The sequence below is a fragment of the Atractosteus spatula genome, chromosome 1 (genome assembly GCF_055471065.1).
Source record: "Atractosteus spatula isolate fAtrSpa1 chromosome 1, fAtrSpa1.hap1, whole genome shotgun sequence".
NCBI classification, from domain to species: domain Eukaryota; kingdom Metazoa; phylum Chordata; class Actinopteri; order Semionotiformes; family Lepisosteidae; genus Atractosteus; species Atractosteus spatula.
In genome coordinates, this window is record NC_142706.1 from 52,430,112 (window position 1) to 52,448,556 (window position 18,445).

Sequence of the window (18,445 nt, forward strand, 5' to 3'; positions counted from 1 at the left end):
TTTGGAAAACATAGACGAGAGAAGACCAAACTTCCCAAACAACAAACTTATGCAAAAGTGCTTAAGGTTCCCATGATGTTTGGTGGTTAGTCCTGTGAGCTCAATGGAGCGGAATGGCTTTGTTCAGGAGTCCACTCACGTCTCAGGAAAAGAACAATGAGGAGCTCCAGCTGAGGTAGGATAAAGTGCTCCCCAGATGATCCCCTCACAGAAATAGAGACTTCCCCATTATTTACATGGCAAAGGCAACAGCGAGAGAGAGGAAGAGAGAGAGAGCCAGGGGGCTGTGAGGTGAGAGAGAGGCCGAGGAGTAATGCGATTAAAGAAGGAGGATGAGATGGCAGAAAGTTCCTGGAGGTGTTTAGCAACAGCTGCTGCACTTCCTATTAGAGAGAGGGAGAGCCGAGCTACATCTTCTCCAGGATGTATCACTTGGGATTATTTTGGACATACTTTCCACATGGCCACCTCTGGCATCAAACTAGACTAAAATGCATGTAAAGGTAAGCACGTTTAATTGACGTACAAATAAAAGGGAAAATAAAGATTCAGTGATGAAATATAAGTAAGCTTTTAAGTTTGTGTAAGCTTAGTCCCGAACATTGTTTGTATGATGGTTCTGTTTGACTTTTACTGTTGGTGTAATGTTGGTTGGGGTGCAGTTGTATTTTGAAATTCAGAATGAACAGCCTTTATAAAACTGTCAATGTAAAATATATGTAAAAATATTCTGTATTAGAATGAAAAAATTAGATATAAAATATTTTTAAGTCAAGAGCTCTGCACATTTTAAAAGAATATATATTTTCACTGATTAAACTTCTCTGGTTCATTACTTATTGAATAATTTGTACCCCTGACTCTTGCTGTGTGGTGTTCTTTGAATATATTACTAAAGACTTTTAGTCTTCATTTAGCTGTTTCTGAGTGATGACATACCCTGATAATGGGGAATTATTATTTCTTTTGTACTTTCTCAAGTATCATTTTGAAAAAATTAGAAAACTGAAATTAACTGTCACTTTTCTACATTTCTCGGTTGCGATTATGGGCAAGGTCACCTAGTAAGAATGAAAGGATTGTAAAAGATAATCCTATCTGCTCTGTGATGGTGATATCTTCCAGTCAGAAGTTTGCTACGATTTCTCAAAGATGAGCTGGTGACTGCTGACATTAGGCTCAGCTTTCCTCTTGGGAGTGGTAGAAGAGATGTCTTGTGTATGTCTAACCCCCTTGACCCTTGTGTGATTTATGAAGATTTTCAAGAGGGTGAAAAGTGGATCAGAGCAGCTTCTCCTGGTGGGGGTTGCTCTGAGCCTGGTCCCCTGCACATGGAGCTTTTCCCATGGAGCAAACCCCTCTGCCTGCATGGACATGAAGCCCAGGCACATCAGCGCCCAGCCCCAGGACCCACACAGCAACTACATCACCCTGCAAACAGAGGCTGTCTCCTACCATCCTGGGGGCACTGTGCATGGTATGTTGCCACTCTTCCTAACTGCTGTTGGAAGTGATTAGGGGCGAAATGCAAACGGAGATTTGGCCTGGTACTTCATGCCAAGACTTTTGATCTGTTGAGGAGGTGTAGGGCATTTTTCTAGCTCTTCCAGCTCTTTTGCTTGACAGACATTTTGTTAAAAATTTTGTTTTATGGCATTAGATGCTAACAGAACTACTATCAATGTGTCTGCGCTAGAAAATTAATACATTTATTATTTAATACATGAAAAAACAGTAAAACCTACAGTATGACCAAAACTTTAATTGATTTTCTGATTAAGAATGCCCCTCATGTACAGTACCATGACAGTGAATCCAGGTTTACAGTGATTTTCATCTCTCTATTCATTTGGTAAGCATGTCTTGATTTATCATTCTCTTGCTTGGCTGGTTTGGCTTTTTTGCTTTAGTCTTTTTCCAACTTTTAAGTTAAATGCTTAAGCTCCTAGTATTTGCAACACTTTGGTTTTCATATTTTCTGGAATAATCAATGGGCTAGGTATACTTTTTGGATTTGAAAAAAACATTGTCACAGTCCAGTGTTTCCTAAAGGAACGTAAAACACAACAGTACATACAGAGCAGGCACTCCTTTTCCAGCGTGTGGTGCACAGAACTCGATTTTGAAACGGAGAGTAACTGTATGTGAAGCAATTTAATTCTAATTTTCCTCTGTCCTCTGTAGAAGGAGATGTCTTTGCGCTCTCCTCTTTGTAGTATTTAATCAAGGGGCTCACCATCTCCCCTGGGGGCCTGTTTCTGGATGGATTTATGCCTCAAGCTTGCTTTGTTTAGGTAGACCTTCAGGTACTGCAACATCCCCATCTGAATTATACTAACAGCAGTGTTATACAAGACATAAATAAATAAAAATGATAGCAAAATAAAGGTTTCTTCTCAAAATGAACAAACCATATGTGGCTCCCTGGAGTGTTTGATGCTAATAAAGTTAGATACCCTGCTTGTCAGGACTGCTGTCTAGCCTGCTCAAAGAACTCAATTTAGACTAACGTACAGCCAACCTTGGCCAAGAATGTAGCCTATGACCTTCCTATCTGAAAGGAGCTATTCCAAGCACAGGGCACAGGAGTGGTGATTTATCTTGCTTATGGAATGCAATCTGAAACTGCTTGTTGTATTAAGAGAGATGATTTTAAAGGAAATGCCCTTCAGGATGGTGGGTACCGCACGTGCCTGACCTTTTAGAAATGAGGTGCACCTCAGAATCTAACTGGCTGTTGGGGTGGGGGTGGGGGGGAGACCCTACATGCCTAAATTTCACAGCCCTCTTGCAAGGCTTTGTAGAGCTCTTGATCACCCAGCTGACTGTCTGATGTGATGTGGCTGAAATTATAGCTTTGATATGTCTGGTTCGAGGCCATTAGTTTGAACTAATAAGCTGAATTAATGAGCTGTGGAGAACTTGTGAAATGACCTTTGTGGCGCGGGAGGCGCTGAACGTTGTTGCACTCCACTGATTCCCGTTGATAAGGGGCATTGTCTGCACATTGCTGTTTAATATCCCCTGAAAGTTTAACAGGCAGCTCCACAAGCATGGCTAGTGAAGGGTGGCATACAGAACACCCTCAGATAGTTCTCCAGAGCTGTGCTGGAGACTCTTTTTTGCCTCTGGTGCTTCTGTGTTTGTTAAGGGGTTGCCCTTGTGTGAATAATAGGGCTGTTCCACTGTGGCTTTAGGTATAAATTATTTTTTGCCGAGCGGAGGGGTGGAGTGATCTGTGAGAACTGTAAAGGCAATCAGACTGGAGACAGACAGTGGTGGACATACCAAGCGCTCCTGTAAGGCCTCCCAATGCGACTGCCTTTTTCATCAATGGAGACTCAAGCAATGACTCCTACAGAGTACATGCAGCAGTCGTTCATACAGAGCACGTGTTTCCACGTGCGACTAGAAAATGCCACAACTGCATCACGCTAAATGTTGTTTGTGGCCAGTTTCCCTACAGAAAATTCCTGTTTGTACAAGAGGCAAAAGTTTCACCATCAGATGACATGTTACGGGGGTATTGAAACATTTATTACAGAGTCCAAAAGAGGAATGCTATGGGAAAGTAATATGGAAATAAAGGACATCGTGGCTATATAATGCAAAGTTACACATTGTTCATTAATAAAATTTTGTGCAAAAAGATATATTACCTGATAAAGGATTAGCTACAATGTTGCTGGTGTCAAGCATCAGAAAGTGCCTTGCGACCTGCTGTAATAAGATTTTGTAGACATTTGAATGTGGTGAACACGTGTGTCTCAAATGAAATGAGCGGAGAAATCGGTTTGGTTTCATGAAGGCTGCTGTCGACGGACTGCAGTCCAGCCTCGTGGAGCACCCAGGGGTTTTCCCGAAAACGCTCTCTACTGTTGATGTTCGTGAATAGAAGAGGTGGAGGAAGAAAACCCAAACTCTTCTAAAAACCAATGTCAGGTTCTTTGGCGTAATCTTCTCTCCTGGCAGTGTTTCAGGAAAGGGAAACCTTGCAGCAGATGCAGGTGATGTTTCTGCAGAAGTAGAAAGATGGACATTATCTCAAGAGGCTTTCAGTGCAGCAGCGGAAGAGAGGACCCAGAACAATAAGGATGAGGCTGTTCTTGATATTTTGGATTTCTGAAAGCAAAGTTTTTTAAAGCTGCAGTTCTCTCCATCATGTCAGCTTCTCAAAGGGTGATTTTTCTGTCCCTTGACACTTTTGCCAAGGCTACTTAGGTTCAGAAAGCTCTCCCTTTTTAAGTATCTGTGCTGCACAGATATGGACTCCTTTCAGTTTCCCTCACAGGATATGCTTGTTTGTGATGGGTAGTAAAGGATACAGAATTATCACTCTTAATCTCTTTCCTTGGAGATGGAGATAGTGATCATGTTATCATGATAGTTATCAAGGAGATAGTTATCCTTCCTTGGAGTCATGATAACCTATTCTAAACGCCTTTGTTTTGCCCACAGCAAAACATGGAGGTGGTAGTGTGAAGGTTTAGTTATTTTTGTTGCTGGAAAAAATAGAAGCTATTTGTAAAGAAACTGTAATATTGCATATGAATCAGTAGTACACTCAGACTCACACTTACACTTTTGCATTTCTCTCAACTTGTCTGGGTTCTCCCGTGATTGTGACTGCCAGTGTAAATGTTTCAAACAGATGTGAATGTGAGTAACAGTGCGCTGTTGCCCCTGCAGTGGAGTGAGGTGGGTATTTGATCAGGCTGTCCCAGGGTGAGTAACAGTGCGCTGTTGCCCCTGCAGTGGAGTGAGGTGGGTATTTGATCAGGCTGTCCCAGGGTGAGAAACAGTGTGCTGTTATCCCCGCAGTGGAGTGAGGTGGGTATTTGATCAGGATGTCCCAGGGTGAGTAACAGTGCGCTGTTGCCCCTGCAGTGGAGTGAGGTGGGTATTTGATCAGGCTGTCCCAGGGTGAGTAACAGTGCGCTGTTGCCCCTGCAGTGGAGTGAGGTGGGTATTTGATCAGGCTGTCCCAGGGTGAGTAACAGTGCGCTGTTGCCTCTGCAGTGGAGTGAGGTGGGTATTTGATTAGGCTGTCCCAGGGTGAGTAACAGTGCGCTGTTGCCCCTGCAGTGGAGTGAGGTGGGTATTTGATCAGGCTGTCCCAGGGTGAGTAACAGTGCGCTGTTGCCTCTGCAGTGGAGTGAGGTGGGTATTTGATTAGGCTGTCCCAGGGTGAGTAACAGTGCGCTGTTGCCCCTGCAGTGGTAGTGAGGAGCACTCGGGACTTCATGGGCTTCCTGCTGCAGGCGCGGCGAGTGACTGATGATCGCATCGCCGGCACCTTCGTCCTTATCCCGCACGGCTCCCAGCGGCTGCGCTGCGAGGAGGAGGGGGACACCGTCACCCACTCGGACAAACAGCTCAAGAGGAACCTCTCCTTCGTCTGGCAGGCGCCTGACCGCCCCGCTGGAGACGTGCGCTTCTTGTAAGGGTTTCGACACTCAGCGGGATACTGGGAAACAACCCCTTCAGTAAGGGAGGTGTTGTCTCAGAGGGTGCTGAATCAAGCAGGGGTCTGCATCCTCATTTTTGAAAATTCCCAGATGAGCAAGATTTCCAGACAAATAAGGCTTTCTACACTTGCTCGATATGTCTGTGCCTTGGGCTTACAGCACAACAGTGTTTCTGTGCAATCTCACTACAGGGCCAAAAAAAGAGGGAAAAAGGACTAAACCACTGATCTGGTTGGATCCTTTCCGAATTCAACACGGGAACTTCTCTTACGACTAGATTAACCTGGTTTGGTTTGAGACATCACTCCATGGTCGACAACCAAGAAGCATTGTGATTATATGTCATGCATTATATTCTAATCCTTGTTAATGGTATGGCATGAATTAAGGGTTTCCAGTACCAGGGTTTATAACCCCACTGGGCGAGCAGCTTCAGATCAAACCTTGATCACCATGAAAGACCTGATAAGCTCAACGAGAGTGTTTTCATTTCCCTACAGGTCTTTCCTGTTAACTATACTGGCAGTGGTTCAAAGAAAACATTAAAGCCTTGCTTATGGAATAAAGTCTTTAAATGAAATTAGATTTAAGAGGTCAGTGTTAAGTACTATTGATTTAAACGGCAGGATGATTGAATCCAATACCCCATCTCTGCAACTTGTAAACCTGTTGTTGCTCAAATGGCTTTGCCACTGTTTCATATTGAAAGTTCAGATGTGTAAATCAAGCAGACAGCAAGCTCTTTGCAAAAGCCCAGGCAGGATTAATATGCTTTTAAACAGGGAGGTGAACACACAAAAGAAAATGCTTTCTGCTAAGGTGGATCCGTAGACCTGGCCTAGATGAAACACCATCACACTCAAAGAGGGGCACGTACTGTGAATCCACTTCACGTTCTGTGTCTGTTTTAGCTCCCAGTATTTATAAAAAGTGAAAACAAGTTTTATTTAGTTTTGATCTAAACCTGGAAAAGGCCAGAGGTGAAATGAATGGCAATATCCTGTATTATTATTGCGTTCTCCTGTTAAATTTCATGTTCCTCCTTTAGACTACAATATGTACTTTTTTATTTATGTTTCTTCTCCAGCATAACAGTTGTGCAGTCATACTTTACTTACTGGGCCCGGATTGAGTCAGCCATTGTGCACGATCAGACTCCGGCTAACTTCACACCCGTGGTTGCTGTTTCTGGACAGGAGATCGCACCATCTGGACTGGCATTTGACATCAACACGACGAGCACAGGTACAGATATGTATATTTTCAAAACAGTTCCACTCGCTGGGCAGAGCTGTGGCACAGACTACTCTTAACTCCTGAGGTAAACTGCTCTTTGGCTGGACCAAGGCAGGAATGCTAAAGCTTGAGCGAGCCTGAAGTGATAAAGAGGTCATAAGTATGCTTTTCACATACAACAATGCTGGATGCTGTCCCAGAGGCTGGCAGGGTGATAAATACAATTAGGAAAGACAGCAATGTGATAGATTTAAGTTGCATGTTGGGGCCATTAGGGGAGACAGGGAGTGCCTCTGGAACAAAGACATAATTCCTATAAAAAGTACATTAAATTAAATTGTGACATTGGAGCCTGGACACATACACTGTATAATGCATCACATGTACTGTATAAGTAAGGTGTATATTTCATCACAGGTTTACGGCTTACATTTACCAGTTTACACAGAGATCATGCAGAAACACTGTCCTCATTATAATGCATAAATACGAGCCTACATACGAGAAAGGGCTGTCTCGTATTCATTTTTCAGAAACATATATATAAAAACCTACTGTTGTAAAAAAATAGTCAACATCTTATTAAACCTGTAATGAATTGTTACAATAATCTACAGGAGTTTATTTCAGATGCGGCATACAGTACGAATCCTTTACTTAAATAAGCCTCACACACACAATAAGCAAAGGTTGCTGTCAAAATACTACATTAACTTAAACTGTCAAATACATTTGGGAAATTAGACGAATTTTTACTAGATTTTTAATTTCTAAATATGAGACAATAGCTGTTTACAAAAAAAAAAGCGAAATACACTTCTGTTTATTCGAAATGATTAAGGTGAAGTTAACTGCACTAAGAAAAAATGAAAACGAGCAGAGTGAAACTTCTCCAAGTATTCGCTTTCGCCCCCGGGTGGTAACATGTAGTATTACACGAAAGACTCCGGATCAAGCTTGGCCCCCTGCTCTCTTTAATTCTAATTGACCTGGATATGTTGTTTTACTGGGCTGTAATAAATAACATGATCTATCTGGAGACATCAAGTTCTGTCATTTTAGCCCGACAGCAATTCCCACACCCAATGTGCTGTGTCCTTTACACAAAATTATGTTTGAAGCCAATTTTTAAAATGAAAAATTTATTAGACCAGGGTGATACAATTCTTGTAAATAAATCATTTTAAAATGACACTGTCAAACAAAATAATTATAAGGAGATTTAAAATTGATGTACACAGTGATAGTTAAAAGTTTCTTTCCAATTTCTTTCTTTAATCTAATGTGCTGTAGAGGCTTACCTCGTTTTGATTTTAAGTGTGTGGTTTTAAGGTTCCTGTATAACTCAAAATAATCATGCAGTATAGAACAATATAAATAAGAAGGGAGAAAGAGCATTAAAAAACTCTTATTCACATACAGTAGATAAATTTAATCAATATTAAACTCTTTTGTCAGTGCCAAAGTTTCACAAAGCTAGAATTTTCAAGTAAAAATGATATACAGTATATACTGTAGGGTGACATACTGTAGTGGTCTAGTGGTTAGCATTTCTACCTCATAGTGCTGGGACCCTGGGCTCAGTTCTGGACTTGGAATGCTATCTGCATGGAGCTTTTAGCTCTCTCGGTGTTTGTATGGGTTTTCTCTTGGTGTTCTGGTTTCCTCCCACAGTCCAAAGACATACTGGTAGTTAATTGGCTTCTGGGAAAACTGGCTTGGGTGTGAGTGTGTGCATGTCTGTGTCTGTGTGTGCCCTGCATTGGACTGGTGTCCTGTCCAGGGTGAATCCAGTTGATTGCCCGGACAGGCTCCAGCTGCGTGGCAACCCTGTACTGGATGATGTGGTTAGAAAATGGATGGATTACATACAGTACAGTATATATTCCCACAGCCCCTCCACAACTTGCTGCTCTGCTTTATCTTCTAGGTGGCAGCTTAAAGAAAGATTTATAATGCCATGCGAAAGTGAAAACAAACCAGGAAAATAAACAGAAAAATATTTCATGTAATTCAGTTATTTAAACAGTTAAAAGTTTCTGCACATTTGTTCATCTTCACTTTTTCTGTGTTTAAGGTGTTTTGGAGAGTATGTTTTACTGTACACAGTAAGTAAGGAATTGAAGATTGTCCAGCGTTTCCACAGAGAATTTGAAGCATTGCTCTTGGAATGCTGCTGTCAGATGTAGGACAAATATTTCTACATGTAACCCCTTGATGATGTCTGGCCTGTGCCCTTCTTCAGCAGTGCCAGTAAAGACTCCATCTTAATCTGTCGCTGTCCCAGTCTCAGCTGACATTCTGACATAAGTCATCACACACTTAGCGGAGACATGTACCGTAAGTGGTAGTTAAGGCTGCAGCTTGAAACCTTAGGGAAGGGTAAGGAGTATTTTTCCCTTTTTTTCTCCATAGGAGTTAATATACTGTAGCAAAAAAGAAACTGATCTAATAAAATGTTTTGATAAATAACTTAAAATTATATTAAAGTGAGTATTTTATATACAGTAGCACTGATTCACAATCCCATGTCTCTTAACAGCAGGTGCTGTTACAGTTGATGCTGACCTGTTTTGAAGTACAGTAAATGTTTTTTTCCCTGTGTTTCCTGCCCAAAGCTTCTGCTCCTGGAGTCCACATCACTAATGGGCCCACCACCACCACCGAGGCGAAAGAGGCTGCCACAGAACTAAGCCCACAGACCCTCAGTGCAGATCCTGAGGACAGGAGTGCAGGGGAGCCCAGAGAGACAGCGCCCTATGGGTCTCTGGGAGAGGAGCTTGGCAGCCCTCTTACGCTGGTTTCACTGTCTCCCAGGGCAACAGGGGAACTCCATCTAACACACCGCACACAGCAGCCAACGAGGCCCTCCCTACTCCCTGGATTCAACTGGTATGTTCTTTTAAAGCTCCAGTCAGCAGCACCTCATTGACAGGACTCAGAGACTGAATCATTATTTTTGAGACAGAAACTGCTGTGGTTGCCATTGATGCTGGGGATGAATATTGCAGTGTTTCTAAAATGCTTCCAAGTGCAGTGTCTACCCTACTTGTTTACTGTACAGTACATCATACTGTAGCTGGGGTAGACACAAAACATCGTTACAGCCTTTTAAAACACAGGCCTTCCCCCCCCAAAATGAAAATTACCCCCTAAAATGACCTATATTTGTAATGGAGCTTCAAAGAAACCAGACTGAGAATATTTTCTGTATAATGTACGTTTATTTGACAGCAGACAACAGATTAAGAGGTCAAGCTATTTTCTTGCTCAGCAAATTGAATTTTTCATTTTAACCTGTTTACAGAGATGTAGTCTCTGTCTTCTTTCAAAACAAAGTTCTTTCACTGGAATTAGATTTTTTTTTAATAAGTCTCTTTCATTATTAAACCAATAAAATATACTTCTTTTAAGCACAGACACAGAAGTATTACCATATTTTTTTGAGAAGCTATCAGATGGACTTCACAGCAATAGCACAATCAAAATGAAGGAAAGACATTTCTGTTACGCCAGGACTGTAGGTGGAAAGAAAGGGCACGGCGGAGTAATTGGCCTCAGAGCCCAATTAGCGGTGAAGATTACAGAGTTTATTATGTGATTGGGTGGAAACAGCAGGCAGCTGAGATGCGCAGGAGAAGCAGTCGGATGTGGGCTGGAGACAGAAGGGGATGATAGATAGATAGCGAGTGGTAGCGTTGCAACGGAAGGCTGTGAAAGGGGAAAAAAATCTATAAAGTAACTCCTGGAAAACCAAAGAACAAAGAACAAAGAACAAACACACACTCTTGTTATTCAATTCAATGTCAGAACCCTGGTGAATGGTTCCTCAGGGTTTAAATAGTGTGTGAGGTTCTTAACGAGGTTGATAAGCCCGGCCTGATCTCGTTAGCGATGGCCCTGATGAGCTCCTTGCACATGTGGAATGCGCTGTGGTGGTGGAGGGTGCTAATACAGGAGCACTGGAGCTCGTCAGGGCATCACAATGTCTTGTCCGACAGGTGTATGAACATTTAGATATACAGTAGTACAGGTACTCTAAATACAATAGAAATATGTATGCTTGTCATTAAGATCACCTTGCACAACAGACACAATAGTACTGAAATGCATGTCAAAAGTATTTAATTAGGTCAACCTGAGAAGAATAAAAAACATTGTTAAACGGTTTCTCTAAGCAATCCTGTTTCTTTGTCACTCTGTCAACAGCATCAACTGGTCAATGTACCAGTTAAGATTTTAAAAAGAAAATGTACAAATTCATGGATATAAGAACATTAACGGGGCTAGAAAACTACACTGGAAGGTAAAAAGTCCACAGGATAGAAGTATCCTCTATTATTCTTCAGCTGGCACTTTTAAAGGTTGAAGAAATGGAAGTTTTTAACTGATGTTTGGAAAGGATAATGATAATAAGCCAATCTCACCCACCAGTTTTAAATCACAATCAATGCCAATTTCCGCTGTATATTAATCTCACGCTAACACCTCTTCTTGCATTTTTGTTCCTCATTTGTTGTTTCATCTACAGTTCATCAATGCTTAGACTATTCTCCAAATCATAACAAATGCAGCTACAAGTGCTCCAAAAAACAGAAGGAAGGAAAGAAATATTCAACTTATTGTTCCAACGTAAAGTATTATTTAACATATTAGGATTTAGATTGAATAAACCAAAAACAAAACAAATTAAACAACCAAAAAGACAGAAGGAAAAGAAAACTTCTGCACAACTTTTCAGACTGAACAAACAAAACAAAGTGAGACAGGAGGAAAGAAATTCAGGACTTGTCCTTTTTAAAAATATCCCTCCTAACTATGGAACTCTAGACCTGCTGTTCCAACAAAGAGCTTTCTGACTTGCACAAGAATCTCAAAGAATTCTCAAGAATCAGCTCACTGTTTTGTCTTCCATCACTCCCACATCTCCCATTACTGCAGTCTCACTATATCAAAGACTGGACTCTAGGTACTGTAGGTTGCAAAGAACTCTCTACATTCATGGCATTCCCTTCAGAAAAGAAAACACATTTTTTTTCTCTCGCCCTCTCTGAGGCCCATAACAAGTAAGCTCAGTCATCCAGCATACAGATACTTCCACCTCCAGTGATGATGTCGCCCAGCACTCAGCTACACTCCAGTTATCAAGATGACACTTGGCTTGCCCCTACTATGACCCCCAGGACCTTCCATTCAACCGTGTCCCCCTATTTCTGTTTCTCTTAGTTTTCCCTCTTCATTGTCTCTTTTTGTTATTTCTTGCTTTTGGTATTTTATCCCTGCTGTTTCCACTTTCCTCCCTTTTCTGTAATTAATTTAATCCCTCTGCTTCTCCTCCACTCTCTTTTGCTTCTATTCCTAGCATCCAACATGGCCCAAATGCAACATCTTTGGAGCCTTCGGCCCACGTTTCCAATCTCACAGCTACTACTGCTGCTGACGCCATTGCCTTGGTTACTGAGGTGTCCTACCCCTGACTCATTCTTCAGTCAGCAGGCGTCCTACTAATGTCTACTAATGTGCTACTTCTGTCTCTGTCCATGGGCCCAGCACTTTGATGTCTTCCTCCTTGGGTTCCTCCTAAAGCCAACTCCTTGGCACCGGGTCATACATCTGGCTCAGTAAACAGGTGTCCTACCATCGACATTTTCCTTTTGTGAATTATACTGAATCATCGTTGCCTTTCTTTTGGGGGTCTCAATTTGAAACAAAAGGCAGTTCTCAAATGCCACTCTCAATTTAACCTATATTTAAATAGTATTTCAGGTGAGTAGCTGCGTCAGCATGCATAGTCTGCAAAGGATCAAGTAATAGGTTTATTTCATGCTGGGATTCTTTGGTTTATTCCAAAAGAGAATGCCGAATACACGTTTTGGCTGTGAAGCCTTCTTCAGGTGTGAGCCCTCACGTTGTGTTTCAGAGCCAAAACATTGTGTTTTTTCTCTTCTCTTTTCAGCATGGAATAAACCTATTACTTGTTCATTTTTAAATAATATTGATTACATCCTTTCTAAATTTTAACTTCTCTCTTTGTCAATGAGAAAGGCCTCACCCTGTCCTGTAGCTGGTTTGACTTCCATCTCCCTGAAATTTCAACAATTGTTGCCACTCATTTTGAATTGGTGCTTCTCAGCCTTCTCAGCAGTTCAACAAGGCATTCTTTAAAACTTAAGTCACTAGTCTCAATTCTGACGTTCTGATGCAAGCATGTCATACGCTCTCTTGAAAACGCTGCATTCTCCTAGTGCCTGCTCCCACCTCTCTGTTTAAGCAATTGGTGGATTTGGGGTCAACTTGCTTGCTTTTTGGTGTCCCAGCCTCCACATCCTATATCTAGCAGGTGAAGCAAAAACGTATTATACTTAAAATAATAAGCATTCACAATTCATCTGATTCTTGGATTTGTTATTCTTCATGGAGTGTAAGTTCTTAACCTACATCAGGAAGGGGTAAAGAAAAGACAAGTCAAACTCACCCAGCTGCTTTAAATCACAATCATTACCAGCGTGTGCTATATCTATAGCTCTTGCACACCTCTCTTCTCACAACTTTTGCATTCATCCTGCCTCTACCCCATTTCCACCTTTGCCCGCTGCTCCTTGCTTAACCTCTCTGTCTAAGCCAAAACGTATTACAGTAGAGGTCTTTACATTTGTGCAGAGAACTGCTATAATAACCAACTTTGCATACTATATAACCAAGTCTGTATCGATATTTTTGCATAATCTGTTTTGGTATGTAATATGATTATGGTTAAAAGACATAAATAACCCTCCCTTATATGGTAATTAAAGCACTAATTGGCATGAGGTCTTGAGCAGGGGGCAGAGAGAGGCTCACTCACTAGCTAGATTGGTCTCACGATCCCAGTCTGTGGCGCAGAAGTTGCGCTTCACCTCCGACTTGGTTTCGTCCCACTCTTCTTCCATCCAAAACCCCGTCAGACCGTGGTTCACGTAACCATTGTTAAATTTGCGGATGTTGAGACCCTACTGTACTCAATAACCATTCTTGGATGTCATTAATTACATGTTGGTTTGAAAATACATCAAATGATTAAGATACTTCAATACCCAATACTTTACATCAGTGAAGTCTGTCGGCATGGCTTTTTTAGGTGAAAGACATTTATTATTATGTGATACAAAAGGGATTTGCTGAAACAGCTCTGTGCACAATGAATGAATAGACCTTGACTGATGGTGTAATACACCATGATACAAGCAATTATCCTGAAGAGAAATTAGTTTGATCAACTTCTAATAGGCTGTATAAATTTTAGGCATAAGCAGTGGATAATTCCTTGCTGATAAGCACAATGTTTTGGCTGGGACACCATAGCCTCCTGAAGAATATGTCACCTGACAGTTTCTAAGCAAACCACATTTTGTAACAATGAAGAAATACAAACTTAAATTAATATAAAGTAAGAAAATGCAAAAAAAGGAGAAAGCTTCTCTGCGATTCCACATGCAGAGAACAGACTGTGATTGCTGTGTTATTAAATGTAGAAAAAGTCACTTTTTTAAAAAAAAAGAAAAGGCAGGAATTACCAAACAGAGCTGAAGTAATTTCTGAGAACATAAAATGCAAGATTTAACAAGATTCCAAGAATTATGATTTGATCAAAAGATGTAACCTGGGTTTGATGACCTCAAACCATTTCCCAGACGGACACAATCTCTTCCTTCCGAAGCCATAGAGCAGGTGCTTTTCTAACACTTTCATGTCGAGCGCCACACACACTCCTGCACCACGGTCCATTTCCCAGGTGACTTGATATTGTTAAAAATTGTAACACCAGCCTATTCTAAAGAAATGTACACATAGCTTTAAAATAGGAATAAATTGGATGAAATTGCCAAAGGGGAAGTTAGAAACATATAGCTTTCTTTCCTCATTTTTCTGTTATATTTAAAGTCTTATTACTTGCTAATTTACTGTGTGGTAAATGTGCTGTGGCATGGGATCTCCCCGAACAGGAATTGCTCAGTGTTCTTCAGGCCTAATAGAGTGTTGGACAAGCCGGACTCCTCTGGGGCCAGTTGTTAATAGCAGTTACAGTGAGGTCTAACAGCGGGTAAACTAATACATACAGTAGCCAGTACTGCTTCTGAATCTCTTTTCTTGTTTCCTGACCATTTTCCTTATGTTTTTCTTCAGGACAAGAAACTACCCCAAGTACAGTGTGCCCCAGCTGTGCAAGAACTGCAACAATGGAGAAGTAAGAATTCAGTTTGGCTTAAAGATAATTCACATTATTTGTAATACGGTATGTGTGAATGTGTAGTGTCCATATGCTTCGTTTGAGAATGCTTTACATATTTGCTGTTTCAGTATATACTGTACATATCTGTTTTGTAGAAATAATCCACAGTATATTTCAGTATACTTCATATAATGACTATCAGGTTCTTATGGAAAAACTAAGAAGTCTTATATTCTTTGTGAAAATTGCACTGCACTTTCACTAAACCAGGGGTATAACTATTATCAGGGCACCTGTATTGGGTTGAAGATTTTTATACACCTTCCTTTTATATGAATTTGCCTTAAAGCCTTACAACAAGTCCAAAACAGTATAAAAAGTATTAACTCATGAAATATTAAGTGTGCAATAAATGTCGTGAAATATTAAAAAAAAAACCTTTAAAGTTTCAGTTAGAGTGACTCATCACAGCATGCTCTTAACATTTAGTGGCTTGTATTTGACTTTGAATGACTATTTTACTGCTTCTGTATTGCATATTATGGGACAAGACTTAATATCTTAATGCACACTGATTTTAAAGTGGAGCTGGGAATTATTGTCATAATTTATCTTAATGACTTGCTTTAATTGAACCTTTATTTACAAGGATGGCCGCCCAAATTAAATGGGATGTATGCCATGACATTAAAGATGAATGCTACTGTATAGCTGCTAAATCAGGAAAATGCTTAGTCTGTCACTGGAACTGGTCTCACAGCCTCCAGTTCTCTATTCAAACATATTTTTTCCTCTCCTTATTATATGGTCAAAGCTAAGCTGTTTGGCTCACTCTGCTGGAGAACTATGAAATCTTCCTGATTGTACAGCACCAAATACAACCTAGCCTTGTTCTGCACAAGACTGCACATTAGATAAACTCACTGTACTTGAAGCAGATTTGCTTGTTCACTGTATGCGTCCATTACTTTACTATTATCAAGGTAGTTACAATCTGTCGCAGTTAAACAAAGAGGAAAAGACAGCCTTTAGCTAAATATTAATTCACAAATTCCTCTGAGCAAATTGTAGCAAGGGTCTCTTCATTTAGAACTAGGATCAAACTAAGATTTGTGAAATATATCAGTGTAAGGCAGTCAAGTACCTGTAGCAAGAAATTATTCCACCACAAAATTGTGATTTAAAATATTCTTATGAGCACTTTTTAAACAATGTAGTGGAGAATCGCTGTGGTATAAATCTGAGTTAAATACCATGGGATTCCCAAAAATGAATTTGGAAACGAACATTAACATGTTCCTGGTGCAGTTTCAGCTGGGCTTGGCGGGAGAACATTCTGCTCATTCGGCACTGAGCTCAGACGTGGGGAACGGGGACCAGCAGGGCTCCCCCACTGCTGCTGCTGGAGACATATCTCCGGTCCCGAGGAGTCCCCCAGCGGATAGGGAGGTGCCCTTGGTGCCGACGGCCCTCCTCAGGCCCCCGGAGCAAGCAGAGTCTGAGACCTGGGCCTCTCTTCACCTCAAGCCTTCTCCGGCCCTGAGACGGTCACTCTCGGGCGCCGTGACCCAGGCCACTCCAGCAGACTCCCTCCTGCGCACGGCGGCGTTGGGGTCCCAGGTACGGAACGTGTCGGCGGCGGGGGAGAGGGAGCGCCCCCGGGAGGCCGGAGTGCCGGGGAAAGTCCCTCACCTCGGGCCGGCAGAGCTGGGCATCCTGCTGGGCTGTGCGGCCGCACTGGGCATGGCTGTCACCACGGGTCTCCGGTACCTGCACAGCCAGTACTGCCGCAAGCGCACTGAGGTGTCCATCAGCGATCGCGACAGCAACGTCATCCACGTCCAGGAGAGCGGGGACCTGGTGCAGGTACGCAAGATCCGACAGAACAGCTTTGTCCTGCTGGAGGCCGAGTACGACGTCATCACTCCCGTGGGGAAGTGACGGAGCTCAGCACTCATCCGGGCTCGACCACAAGATGAGCAACAGAAACCAAATACTGCACACCTTTCACATGTCACAACCGTACCTGCAGAACAGCACAGCAGAGGCCGTGGTGGCTGATAAGGCTGGGCGACCAGGAGCCTGAAGGAACTTTGACTTTACTCCTCCCTGCAAACTCGTTTCAGACAACACCATTTCGATTAAAGTTGTCTGGTCACTGTTTGAAACCAAACTCCAAGCTGACATTTTCACACATTAAGTTTGTGTTATACATGTTTATTGTTTTCTCTACTGGTTCCAAAAACAACAACAATATACTATACTTACTCCCTGCTAGTATCTCTTGTTTGATATTATGTACTGTACTGTACTGACATTCGGAGAAATTCAGAGAGGCAGAAGACGTTTATGTTTGGGAACAAACCATTGAAATGGAAGGTGACTGTTAAAAGTTAGGAATCCCATCTTACAGTTAACAAACCTCCAACAGGTCTCATGTGCTGAACAGTAAGTCACAATGCCTAAAAGTGCAAAATCAAATACAATTGCATTTCTATAGTACTTTTCATCCCCAAGGATCCCAGAGTGCATCACACACTGGGGAGCCACTGAACCTGGGGAGATGTGCCAGCTCAGATGTGGTGGCATCTCCCTGCCAGAAGTGGCCAAGCGAGAAATTGCTTCGCCAAGTGAGTTAAGGAGGAACTTGGCAGAGCCCAGACTGTGCCCAACCACAGAATCCTCTTATAGTGTTCCTGCCCCCAGCTTACCAGTCACCACTCGTGAAATGTTTAGCATATAACAGTGCTGTGTTTTTGGGGTATTTTCTGATCTTTCATGCCAAGAGCTGGTAAAAAAATAACTAGTTGTTACAAGATTTGCTTTGGAATAGGTCTTTCCACTGACTACTTCTTTTCTTTCTTTTTTTCCTGAAACGTAATATAGGATACATAATGCGGTTGTTAAGCGAATTATGTGGGTATCGGAAAACACTAACACCTAAGACCAAAGAAATATAGTCAACTGCAACCCTTACTGAGGCATGCAGATAGAAAAATGGATGGACGAATAGACCTAGTGCCTAGCTTGTACTAATTTAATAGTGTTAATTCGCAATTAAAAAAATATAAATGGCAGCTTAATGTGTCATATACACTGGATGAAGGTGACAGTGTGCATGCTTTAGTAAAAGATTTATGAAAAAGAGATGCTATACATTAGTTTTGTAGATTAGACCCTAATCTTATATAATGTAACTGATTTGTATATTTTAGATATTATGAAATACATGTCTTTACTTAGGACATAAATGTTTTATATGAGTTGTACTAATACAGTGATTATGTTAGAAGAAAAAAAATTAAAATAATGAGACAAAAAAGTATACTGTAGTTACAGCAATATTCACTCATTTCTGTACCTTTTCCTTGGGAATAAAATTTACACATAAAGCTATTGTTTCAATATTGTTTTTATTGAGCAAGACATTGCAATTTACTAAAATGCAAAGGATCTGGGTTAATGTGTTCATGTTTATGATATTTTCTTTGCAGATATTTTATGGAACATCCAGATAATCTTCTCATGACCT

General features: G+C 41.4%; 1 protein-coding gene across 1 annotated transcript; it reads left to right on the forward strand.

The window, feature by feature from the left end:
* Positions 1-434: 434 nt before the first annotated feature.
* Positions 435-18,294, forward strand: reeld1 (reeler domain containing 1). Its single transcript, XM_088920904.1, has 7 exons — positions 435-503; positions 1,258-1,477; positions 5,218-5,440; positions 6,556-6,713; positions 9,323-9,596; positions 14,868-14,928; positions 16,222-18,294. Exons 1-7 carry the CDS (start codon positions 492-494, stop codon positions 16,852-16,854), a joined length of 1,581 nt encoding a protein of 526 aa, XP_088777030.1. The 5' UTR covers positions 435-491; the 3' UTR covers positions 16,855-18,294.
* The last annotated feature ends 151 nt before the right edge of the window (positions 18,295-18,445 follow it).